This window comes from Podarcis erhardii, assembly GCF_964252035.2.
Source record: "Podarcis erhardii genome assembly, chromosome: 12".
In the NCBI taxonomy this organism is placed as follows: domain Eukaryota; kingdom Metazoa; phylum Chordata; class Lepidosauria; order Squamata; family Lacertidae; genus Podarcis; species Podarcis erhardii.
In genome coordinates, this window is record NC_138513.1 from 6225028 (window position 1) to 6237607 (window position 12580).

Consider the following 12580-nt stretch of genomic DNA (forward strand, 5'->3'; position numbering starts at 1 on the left):
AAGGGATCTTGGAAGAATGTTCTCCTTGGCCATGTGCATGCGCCACCATTAATGGGTTTGGTCCAGTGGCATGCAAGACAGGAGATCCCAGCAGTCACATGCCAAGTGTATCTTTTACGCGTGGAAATAATAATAATAATAATAATAATAATAATAATAATAATTTATTATTTGTACCCCGCCCATCTGGCTGGGTTTCGCCAGCCACTATGAGCGGCTTCCAACAAAGATTAAAAATACACTAAGATGTCACACATTAAAAACTTCCCTGAACAGGGCTGCCTTCAGATGTCTTCTAAATGTCAGGTAGTTGTTTATCTCTTTGACATCTGACAGGAGGGTGTTCCACAGGGCGGGTGCCACTACTGAGAAGGCCCTCTGTCTGGTTCCCTGTAACCTCACTTCTCGCAATGAGGGAACCACCAGAAGGCCCTTGGCGCTGGACCTCATTGTCCGGGCAGAACGATGGAGGTGGAGACGCTCCTTCAGGTTTACAGGACCGAGGCCGTTTAGGGCTTTAAAGGTCAACACCAACACTTTGAATTGTGCTCGGAAACGTACTGGGAGCCAATGCAGATCTCTCAGGACCGGTGTTATGTGGTCTCGGCGGCCGCCCCCAGTCACCAGTCTCGCTGCCGCATTCTGGATTAGTTGTAGCTTCCGGGTCACCTTCAAAGGTAGCCCCACGTAGAGCACATTGCAGTAGTCCAATTGGGAGATAACTAGAGCATGCACCATTCTGGCGAGACAGTCCGCGGGCAGGTAGGGTCTCAGCCTGCGTACCAGGTGGAGTTGGTAGACAGCCGCCCTGGATACAAAATTAACCTGCACCTCAATGGACAGCTGTGAGTCCAGAATGATTCTCAGGCTGCGCATCTGGTCCTTCAGGGGCACAGTTACCTCATTGAGGAGCAGGGAGTCCTCCACAACCGCCTGCCCCCTGTCCCCCAAGAACAGTACTTTTGTCTTGTCAGGATTCAACCTCAATCCATTAGCCACCATCAATCCTCCAAAGGTGAAGATTTCCCTGTATCTTCCTTCCCTGCTCCCCTGTGGCCTGCAAAGCTGGTGTGTATTCTAACCTGCAATTTTAGCTCGGAATGCACACTTCTGACTGCCAATCTTACTCATTTTGCTTTTTCCATAAGCTTGCTGGTAACATAGGTTTTCTAACCAGCAGTTTCGTTTTTGCATTCTTTGTAACACCGCACGGAGGTCTCGTGTACAGTTAAGCAGCATACACATTTTGTTAAATACAGTTAATAATAATAATAATAATAATAATAATAATAATAATAATAATAACAACGTTTAGAAGATCCAGGCTACAGCTAACGCCTTGCATGCAAGACGCAAGAGGCCGGGGTGTGAAGATTGAGATGCAAAATATCCGGAACACCATGCGGTGCTAATAGAAGGGAGCTGTCAGCAGCCCACACAACAAAAGCAGCAATTTTCAGGGTGTGAGCACTTGTATTAATTTGAAGGCACTGTGAGTTGAGGAGGAATTTCTTCCACACATTATAGGAACGGCAATGGAATAAGCATATGTTTGAATGCACAGCAAACCTCTGAACCGTGCAACGGAAGCCCGGTTCCCTTCAGGAGGGAGGTGGGAATATTTTCAGGAAGGTAAGAGGCCAGAGAGAGAGAGAGAGAGAGAGAGAGAGAGAGAGAGACAGAGAGACAGAGAGACAGAGAGAGAGAGAGACCTGGCTACTCAAGTTCTGAGGCAGATTAAGAGGCTATGAAGCACATTTTCCACGGATTAGAATAGATTGCTCTTAATGGACCAAGCAGCCTCCCCAATTGACCTTCTGTGTCCCTGAGACTTGGAGCTGTTTTTCTCAAGGCCATTGTTTTTTGGCCTGTTTTCTTTTCTTGTTTTTAATGATGCTATATATTCCCGATTAAACACATAAGCAGCCATTGCTTGCTCCATCGTCCCCAAAAGCAAAAAAAGTTTCAGAGGGGAAAGTTAAAAAGCTTCGAGAGTTTTTGGGGAGTCTAAGCCGGGATGGGGATCTGTGTTCCAAACATGCTTGAATCCGCATTCAAAGAAGAGGAGGGAGGCAAGGAGGGAATTATTCTGAGTCGCGGGCTCACAATACTCACGGCCCCAAAATGCCATGCTAACTGTCTTGTCCGTTAATCCTATAGCAAAGTGACTTTCCTTACAACAGGTGGCCTACACCTGCCTTAGCTGATGGCAATCTCCAGAGGCTCTCCTATTCCACAGGAACGCAGGAAACAGCTTGACAGAATCAGAGAGAGTTGGAGGGGACCCCAAAGGACATCTAGCCCAACCCCCATAATGCAGGAACCTCAACCTCATACTGAGTCAGACCGCTGCTCCATCCAGCTCAGCACTGAATGACTGGCAGCGACTCTCCAGGGTTGCTCCCTAAAATATAACTGGTTTGCTCACTTCTATATATAGGGTCACAGCAGTCACAAAATTAAAAGACGCCTGCTTCTTGGGAGAAAAGCAATGACAAACCTAGACAGCATCTTAAAAAGCAGAGACATCACCTTGCCAACAAAGGTCCGTATAGTAAAAGCTATGGTTTTCCCAGTAGTGATGTATGGAAGTGAGAGCTGGACCATAAAGAAGGCTGATCGCCGAAGAATGGATGCTTTTGAATTCTGGTGCTGGAGGAGACTCTTGAGAGTCCCATGGACTGCAAGAAGATCAAACCTCTCCATTCTGAAGGAAATCAGCCCTGAGTGCTCACTGGAAGGACAGATCCTGAAGCTGAGGCTCCAATACTTTGGCCTCCTCATGAGAAGAGAAGACTCCCTGGAAAAGACCCTGATGTTGGGAAAAATGGAGGGAACAAGGAGAAGGGGACGACAGAGGATGAGATAGTTGGATAGTGTTCTCGAAGCTACCAGCATGAGTTTGACCAAACTGGGGGAGGCAGTGGAAGACAGAAGTGCCTGGCGTCCATGGGGTCACGAAGAGTCAGACACGACTAAACGACTAAACAACAACATATATAGGGTGCCTACATTCTGCATGCGCATATGGCTTTAGATACCTATTAGGTCCATAACTTACCAAATAGCATACAAAAAACAGTGACAATTTGTTGTTGACAAAGGACAGCTGGACATATAAAGGGCCCCGTTGCCTTCAATAGCTTAGGTCCTCATCAAACCTAAATCCAGCCTGGCTTCCAACGCTCTGAATGTCAAAGTCGGGAGAGGCGGGTGTTGCGAATCGAAAAACACACAGCAATCAAAAAGGCATTAGCTGAATCAGAGCCGCTGCCCAGAGGAAGCAAGCAGAGGAACTAAAATGCCCCAGTTCTTATCATCTGTTTACATTCAAGAACCTTAATGAGTTTATCGCTTATCTCTCCCGAGAATGACTTGTGGGGTGTTGCTGTTTTTTGGACGGCTCTGCAGGGCAGGAGTGGAAGGAGCAGGCCGTCTTGCCCTAAGTATATTTCTAATTACTACTGTCAAAACTTTCAGGGGAAGATGGATTCCCTTGTTTTCTTGCCCAAGGGAAAAATATGTACCAATGAGTTTCTGGTACAGGCATTGCGAAGGGGAGCTAAACAGACAAGGCAGACATCGTTTGGGCATGCAACGCAATGGAAAGGCCAGGGATTGTTGGCCAGCTGTCCTGGTATGGCAAATAAACTTTGCAAGAAACCCACACGACTAATGGGAGAACCCCACTCTAGTTTCCTTCTTACGTTTTGGTAGGAGTCATGGGAATTTGGCTGCCTTCACATGTCTTCTAAAAGTCTGGTAGTTGTTTTTCTCTTTGACATCTGGTGGGAGGGCGTTCCACAGGGCAGGTGCCACCACTGAGAAGGCCATCTGCCTGGTTCCCTGTAACTTGGCTTCTCGCAGTGAGGGAACCGCCAGAAGGCCCTCAGCTCTGGACCTCAGTGTCTGGGCAAAACGATGGAGGTGGAGACGCTCCTTCAGGTATACTATACTATATACTATACTAACAGTTCATCTATCCAGAAAAAACTGTTCTGCTGTTTTCTGCTGGAGCGCCTATCACCGCTTTCTGCAGGACACTGACTACTGAAAGGCATCTTGCCTTCATCGCAGTCTGTTTTGATAGTGACTGTCTACACTTACCATTTTGGTTTAATGAACTTTAAAACACTGTGCATGTACAGATGCTCCCTGGGCAGGTGGAGCGCAAGGAGCCCATACAGCTCTAAAAATCAACGCAGACGTGCCCGTCAAGGGAGTCTCAGGAGAGCCTTTTTTCGAGAAACCAGGGCCTAAGGAATTCCATCCGCGATAAGCCAGAGCATACTTGGAAACTTTGGCCATGCTGCACATCGCACAACTATATCCCAGAGGCTTAGGAGCCAATGCCAGCCACCCTTCAGAAAGAAAGGCAGATATACTCACTGATCGATGGATCTTGAAAGTATCGCGGACAAAGTCAGAAGAATGCACCCGTACGGACCAGCTTCAAACTGGGAGGGAAAAAAGGGAAGGAGGTCAAGGTTCTCAGCTGGAAAGCGCACCTTTCAAACTAGTCGTTTGCAGCAGAACCAAAAATGCATCCATTTGTCTTATTTTAAAAAAAATATTTTTTGTATTAAATTGCAAGGTGGCGGTGCTGACCATGTGGAACAGGACCGCCAACTATCCTTTTGGCTGATACTTTTGTTTCATCTTAAAAAATGTAAAGGTAATTATGTTGGTGCTTAAGAAAAGAATCCCAAACCTACAAACCTCTCCTGGTATGCCCCGCGGAGGACCTTAAGGTCCACAAATGACAACACTTTGGAGGTCCCAAGTCGCAAGGTGGTTAGATTGGTCTCAACTAGGGCCAGGGCCTTTTCAGTACTGGCCCCGACTTGGTGGAACGCTCTGTCACAAGAGACTAGGGCCCTGCGGGACTTGACATCTTTCCACAGGGCCTGCAAGACAGAGCTGTTCCACCTGGCCTTTGGTTTGGGCTCAGTCTGGCCCTTATATTTCCCTCCCCTTATGGTTTTGATCTATGGGCTACTTTTAAAATGAGGCTGCATTTTAAATTGCATTTAACCTGTATTTTAAATTGGTTTTTTCCCCTCTATTATGTTTTTACTGTAATTTTACGGGTGTTAGCTGCCCTGAGCCCAGCTCTGGCCGGGGAGGATGGGGTATAAATAAATATGATGATGATGATGATGATGATGATGATGATTAAACACGGGTGGCCTTGTGGACTAAACCACTGAGCCTCTTGGGCTTGCCAATCAGAAGGTCGGCGGTTCGAATCCCCGCAATGGAGTGATCTCCAGTTGTTCGGTCCCAGCTCCTGCCAACCTAGCAATTCGAAAGCATGTCAAAGTGCAAGTAGATAAATAGGTACCGCTCCAGCGGGAAGGTAAACGGCATTTCCATGCGCTGCTCTGGTTCTCCAGAAGCGGCTTAGTCATGCTGGCCACTAGACCCGGAAGCTGTATGCTGGCTCCCTCGGCCAATAAAGCAAGATGAGCGCCGCAACCCCATAGTCACCTTTGACTGGACTTAACCACCCGGGGTCATTTATCTTACCTTTCTCAGACCCATTGAAAAGAATGGACATGACCAAGTTAGGCCCATTGATTTCACTAGGTCTACTCTTAAGCAAAACTGTGAACTACCACCCTATATTAGGCGAACCAAAATATCACAATATTTATTATTATGATTGATTGGGGGGGCTTGAATTTATTTTGTACTGATGTAGAATTGGGAGTTGGTCTGTAAGTCATTTTTGGTGTCCCTGCCAAGCCTGTGATTTTAGAAACACAGGGAGTTGCCTTATACCAAGGCAGAATGTTTGGTCTGTCTTGCTCAGTATCTCTTACCCTGACTGGCAGAGGCTTTCCAGGATTTCTGGCAGGCAGCCTCTCCTAACCCTGCCTGGAGACATCAGGGATTGAACCAGTAAGCTCTTGCTTGCAAAGCAGACATTCTGCCTCTAAGCTATGGACCTTCCCAGCATTCTGTACCTGGAAGATGAGATTCTGTAGAAGCAGAGACAGCTAAAGGGGCCATATCCAGTCTCTTTGACAAGTTACTGTCACCAGCCAGGTCTGCTACATGCTCCACAGAAACTTGCTAACTGAAGATTATAGAAGACAAGCTGAAAGAAAGTAGGTCTTCCTCCTTTTCTTAGCTGGAGGTAAAGCCATCAAGGTAGAATTGTAGAATAGTAGTTATTGGGACAGTGTGATTTTTGCAGCTGCTGTAAAAAGTTGCAAAACAACGAAACACAGGGCAGAGCAATGGAGAAATTCTGAAACAACAATGGGATATCAGCTCTGCCCAAGGCAGGACGCAGAACAGCAACAACCAGGCAAATATAGATATAACATTTTACAAGGACAGGAAGAAAATCACGGACAGAATAGTTGGCACACACAGGAAGAACAAGGATATAGTTTGAGTGCCTCACTTGTAGATTTATGAATCATGTAAGGCAACGTGCAAATGGAAATAAATGCTCTGAACAAGTGTGCGTGAGAAAAATCACGCTGCGATTGAGAAGCGATTGAGAACCGGACCTGGCCGAGATTCGTACCTGGTGAATGTTTTGTTGCAGGAACCTCAGCAGGTCTTCGTAACTTGTGGCAACGTGCAACATCAGCTGCGAAAGGAAGAAAAAAGAGTGGGGGGGAATTTAGGCCAAAATACAACGGGAACATCCAGGCAAGGTCTAGGCAACAAATCCCAAACTGAGAGAGAGAGAGAGAGAGAGAGAGAGAGAGAGAGAGAGAGGGGGGACTACTGTCATGTGAAGCAAAGAGTTTCTCCTGGTGGAGACAGGCATTCTGCTACGTATTGGGGTTCTGAGGCTTTCTAGTAGGGGTATAAAGGTAAAGGTAAAGGACCCCTGACTGGTTGGCGCTGTAGCAGGTGGAGCTGTGGTCTAAACCACTGAGTCTCTTGGGCTTGCTGATCAGAAGGTCAGCGGTTCAAATCCCCGCGACGGGGTGAGCTCCCGTTGCTCGGTCCCAGCTTCTGCCAACCTAGCAGTTTGAAAGCGCGTCAAAAAAAAGTGCAAGTAAATAAATAGGTACCGGCTTCAGTGGGAAGGTAAACGGTGTTTCCGTGAGCTGCTCTGGTTTCGGTGTTCCCTTGCACCAGAGGCAGCTTAGTCATGCTGGCCACATGACCCAGAAAAGCTGTCTGCGGACAAACGCCGGCTCCCTCGGCGTGTAAAGCAAGATGAGTGCTGCAATCCTAGAGTCGTCTGTGATTGGACTTAATTGTCAGGGGTCCTTTACCTTTTTTACCTTCACAGGGAGCTCTGGGAAGTGTAGCTCTGTGAGGGGAATCGGGAGGCCTCCCGATAGCGCTCACCACCCTGGACAAACTACAGCTCCCAGAATTCTTTGCGGGAAGCCACGGTGGTTTAACACGGTATGATGCTGCTCTAAAGGCATGGCGTGGATGTGGCCCTGGTTTAAGCAGGAATGTGGCAAATTAAGCTGTTAGATTATGCCGAAATGGCAAAACTAACTGGGAAACTCAGAGACCAAGAAGACGAGAAATTCAAAAAAGATTGGGAAAAGTTTATAATTTATTTAGGAGACTACTGTAAGCAGATAAAAATGTTAGCAAGATTTTAATCCCACTTGTAATGTAAGAAATATGGACAATGAAAGTTAAGGTAAAGGGACCCCTGACCGTTAAGTCCAGTCACAGACGACTCTGGGGTTGCGGCGCTCATCTCGCTTTACTGGCCGAGGGAGCTGACATTTGTCCGCAGACAGTTTTCCCAGGTCATGTGGCCAGCATGACTAAGCCGCTTCTGGCGAACCAGAGCAGTGCACAAAAACGCTGTTTAACGTCCAGCCAGACTGGTACCTATTTATCTACTTGCACTTTGACGTGCTTTCGAACTGCTAGGTTGGCAGGAGCAGGGACCGAGCAACGGGAGCTCACCCCGTCACGGGAATTTGAACCGCCGACCTTCCGATCGGCAAGCCCTAGGCTCTGTGGTTTAGACCATAGCGCCACCCGCGTCCCCTATGGACAATGTGGATAGATACAAAACAGAGACTATGAAATAATATGCAGTTGGAAGTATTGACAACAGGACCCACAGAGTGGATGGGGGGGGTAGTGAGATTCAGAGAAATCTCGTTTTATGGATATGTATTTGGTCCTGTAACTAATTCTCATTTGTAAAATCAATTAAAAATGACCCCCCCCCCAAAAAAAGCAGAAATGTGGCTCAAATGGGTTAAGAAGAAGGCTTAGGGGAGCTTTGAAGAAGGGGGGTGTTCCGGAATAACGCACAAGAGAGCTGGAAGCTGCCTGGTCTGGTGAGACAATTTGTCTGCCTAACCCAGGATAGCTTCTGACCAGCCACAACTCCCCAGTGTCTCAATGGGGGAGGGGCTTTCCCATCACCTGGGACTCTCTGAAGATGCAAAGCCCTGAACTATGGTCTCTCTCTTTCTTTTTCTCTCTTTCTTTTTCTCTCTCTCCCCCCTACTTTCTGAGATGGTCGGGAGATGTAGGGCTGATGAGGATCCTCTGTTGATGAGGTGGAACGCGAAGCTCCGCGGCTCCCCAGGGAGGCTTAAATTGAAACGCCTTGTATTTTTCATGACGTTCATTCCACAAGAACGATCTTTCCGGTTTATTACTGTTTTGATCTCATCTCCACTCTGCACAGTTTGGGGTTCGCTGCATGGGTTATGTGCAAACATGTATATTGGGAGTCCCGGTGTCAAGGTTTCTGTTTGTTTTTAAACTGTTGCGTAATGCCTAGTTTTACGCCTCTTCCCCACCCTAACAGCAGCCCTGCCGGAAGAAAGGGAATTTGGGTCCCCTCTTTTTGGGGAAAACACACACACACACAACCACACACTCCCAGGACTCTGGAAATAACTGTTGAGCGGCTAAACCCCCAGATTTGCTGAAACCTGCTGAAACCTGGATTCTCAGCGTTTGCCAGACGCTGACCACATATTTCCCGGTTCTGTTCTTGTTGGCATTAAGGGCTAGAAGCATGCATTTCAAGTTTGATGGATAGCAGGGATTCTCGGGATTCTGAGAGCGCAAATCCCAGATGCACAAGTTTGCAAATTCCACATGTGCAGAACAGAGTACAGTGGTACCTTGGTTCTTAAACTTAATATGTTCTGGAAGTCCGCTCCAAAACCCAAGCGTTCCAAAACCAAGACACGCTTTCCCATAGAAAGTAATGCAAAAGGGATTAATCCATTCCAGACTTTTAAAAACAACCCCTAAAACCGCAATTGAACATGAATTTTACTATCTAACGAGACCATTGGTCCATAAAATGAAAACAATAAACAATGCGCTGCAGTCACACAATCAGTCCATCAGTAGCTGAACTGGGTTCCACAGTGTCATAAAAACAAAAACTGAAAGAGCCGCAAAAACAAAAATGGAAAATAAATAGCAAAAAGAGACAGACCTCAGCGTAAGACTCATAACAGAAGTGTGGCATTCAAATTGGAAGCGTAACACTCCAAACGGAGCACGTTCAGCTTCCAGAAAAAGTTCACAAACTGGAACACTTTACTTCCGGGTTTGCAGTGTTTGGGTTCCAAGTTGTTTGATTACCAAGGCGTTTGAGAACCAAGTTACTGCTGTACGCTGTTTCTAACTACAAAGCGGAAACATATACCCAAGAAAGGTTCCTGCATTGCAGGGGGTTGGTCTAGATGACCCCTCAGGGTCTCTTCCAACTTTCTACAATTCTATGAAAGGTTGAGGGCGGATGGAGGACAGATCTGGCTAAAACATTACCGTTTCCAAGATCCCATCTGCTTTGTATTTCCCTACAGGAGTGAACTGCTGCGTTCCAGTACACCTAAAAAGAACAGAACAACAAAAGATCTGAAGAAGGAAAACAGCCGATGAGGAGCCCCGTTTGCTAAGGGCAGGAGTCATTAAAGGACTGTGCCCTTTGCATCCAGGGTCAATATTTGGCAGGGACTGGAGGAGCAACAATAGTTTGGAATCTCTCCCCCTCGATACTTTCCCAGGCAAGAGGAAAACAGTAATCCCATGTGCTTTTGTCCTTCAGATTTTCTTTAAATAGGAACCTCAGAGGTTGGGAAAACATTCTCTCCTCTGAGCGACACCACTGGTCCAACTCTGGTCCAAAGACCTACCAAAGCTAAGATAAGGTTTTTATATGGAAAAGGGGGCCAATATATCCTGGCCGCCTCCCAGGTCTTTGCTGCAATACACACACACACACACATACACACACATTTTTATTAGTTTTTTTAACATATCATTTTCAACAGTGATTAAACATACGTGATTAGTCCTTGCTGCAAAAATAATTAATTTGCTGCAAAAATATTAACAGAACTGACATATTCTAACTGATTCTGCTACTGCCAGAGAGCAACCAGGGCCTCTCCCTGAAAACAGCAGCGCGAACTCCACGCCGCAACCTTTTGTTGCAGCGCTTGCTGCAGTTTCATGAATGGACGAATGCTATGTGTACAGAGTGGACACACTTGTCACAATGCTCTGTGCAACTTTTGCAAACATACCAGGGTGTGTGTGTGTGTTTTCCAAATTAGCAGCAGATGTGAAAGGCACCAAAAGTCTCTGGGACTTGAGTGGTGCAGAGTGGCCAGGATTGAACCTTCTCTCCCTTGCTGCGGTCCTGATGAAGAACACCACTCCCTGTGGCTGCTGTTAACTAGGGGAGGGAAAACCCAGGGGATTTTCATGCAGCATCCCGCCTGGTTTGGTGTGCTCTGACATGCACAATATTTCCCCGTATCTTCCCGGGGTGGAAAATCGGTAAGGGAGGCCGAGCTGTCTCCGAAGGAAGCTGACCCTCTATTATCAGGATCTTTATTGATGAAACGTGTGAAAATCAGTGGCTTAAGGAGGGCGTTGTCGGAAGGGGGCGGGAAAGGGAGGAGGTCTGCTCAAACTTTCCGAAAACACGTCTTCAACTTACAAGGCAATCGTGGCTTTCCTGCGGCCGCCTCCGCGCCACAAAATGCCGGCGATGGCCAGAGTGAGGCACTGGGTTCTGGTAGCTGCCGACACTTGGAGGCACTGCCTGTTTTGAGACAAAAAGAGATAGCAAGGCGTCACCAGCATTGCAGGGGGAGAAATGAAATGGGCAATGAACAGGGAGGACCATTCGGCAGTGAAGATAGGAAGCTGCCTTCTGCCGAGTCAGATCACTGGTCCCTGTAGTTCAATGCTGCCTACACTGGCTGGCAGCAGCGGCTGTGCAGGGCTTCCAATGGAGAACATTCCAGGCTCTACTTGGATCTGCTGGGGATTCCAATATTAAATTCCGATCCCCTTGGTTCACATGAAAACACACCAGCATTTTAGTGTGAATTTCTAATAATATAAACATAATTTTTTTGGTAACCGTATTTTTCGCCCTATAGGGTGCACAGGCCCATAGGGCACACCTAGTTTTTTGGGGCGGGAAATAAAGGGGGGGAATTAAAATTATTTCCCCCCCCCCAGGCGCGGGGCTGGGGCGGGGGAAGCTCAAACAGGCTGCTATCCGCAAGCCTTTCCCCACCAGCCCCGACAAGCTCTGGGAGTATTCCCCACCTCGTGCAGAAGCCACCCGCTCTTTAAAGGGGCTGTGCAGCTTCTACTGGCTTTTCTAGGAGATGGGGGAATTCCCCCACCTCCCTGAAAAGCCCACAGGCTGCTATCCACAAGCCTTGGGAGCCCGGCGGGAAGACGCACCGGGTTCCCAAGGCTTGCGGATAGCTTCCTGATGCCTGGAGAGCGAGAGGTGCGCACCGACCCCTCTTACTCTCTAGGCTTCAGCGAAAGCCTGCATTCGCCCCATAGGACACGCACACATTTCCCCTTCATTTTTGGAGGGGGAAAAAGTGCGTCCTATAGGGCGAAAAATACGGTATTTCCTCCCAGATTTTTCAAAACAATTTTTGCCTCTTGTTCCTTATTTTCACAAATATGCATATTTTATTTGCATGCTTTCCCCTCCTAGTATATGCACTTTTGTTACACATTGTAAAGGTAAAGGGACCCCTGCCCATTAGGTCTAGTCGTGGCCGACTCTGGGGTTGCAGCGCTCATCTCGCTTTACTGGCCGAGGGAGCCGGCGTACAGCTTCCGGGTCATGTGGCCAGCATGACTAAGCCACTTCTGGCGAACCAGAGCAGCGCACGGAAATGCCATTTACCTTCCCGCCGGAGCAGTACCTATTTATCTACTTGCACTTTGACGTGCTTTTGAATTGCTAGGTTGGCAGGAGGAGGGACCGAGCAACGGGAGCTCACCCCGTTGCAGGGATTCGAACCACTGACCTTCTGATCAGCAAGTCCTAGGCTCTGTGGTTTAACCCACAGCACCACCACCCATTACACATTGTACTTGGCTGCAAAACTGCGTTGCAAAATTCAGAGAGGTGTGAATTTCAAAAGAAGGCAGTGTTTCAGTTTCCATATTGTTTTGGACCGTAAATTAGGTCGGTTCACATTTAACTGTGAACTGGATTCTATTTCTCCCCCATCTCTACCTGAGAAAGTAAGTTCCACTGAACACAGCAGGACTTCCTTCTGAGTAAACACGCAAAGGATTATGCTGTAGGAGAAATTGCAGTCTATAC

The 12580-nt window shown here is 47.4% G+C and overlaps 1 protein-coding gene across 1 annotated transcript in view; it reads right to left on the minus strand.

Moving 5' to 3' along the window:
• The window catches only part of MINDY4 (MINDY lysine 48 deubiquitinase 4), an 89244-nt gene that overhangs the window by 35830 nt on the left and 40834 nt on the right, over nt 1–12580 (minus strand). Inside the window, exons 10-13 of the mRNA XM_081834292.1 lie at nt 10931–11035; nt 9751–9814; nt 6542–6607; nt 4390–4457 (exon numbers count right to left, since the gene is read on the minus strand). Coding sequence (XP_081690418.1) covers nt 4390–4457; nt 6542–6607; nt 9751–9814; nt 10931–11035 — 303 coding nt within the window. The remainder of the gene's footprint in view (nt 1–4389; nt 4458–6541; nt 6608–9750; nt 9815–10930; nt 11036–12580) is intronic.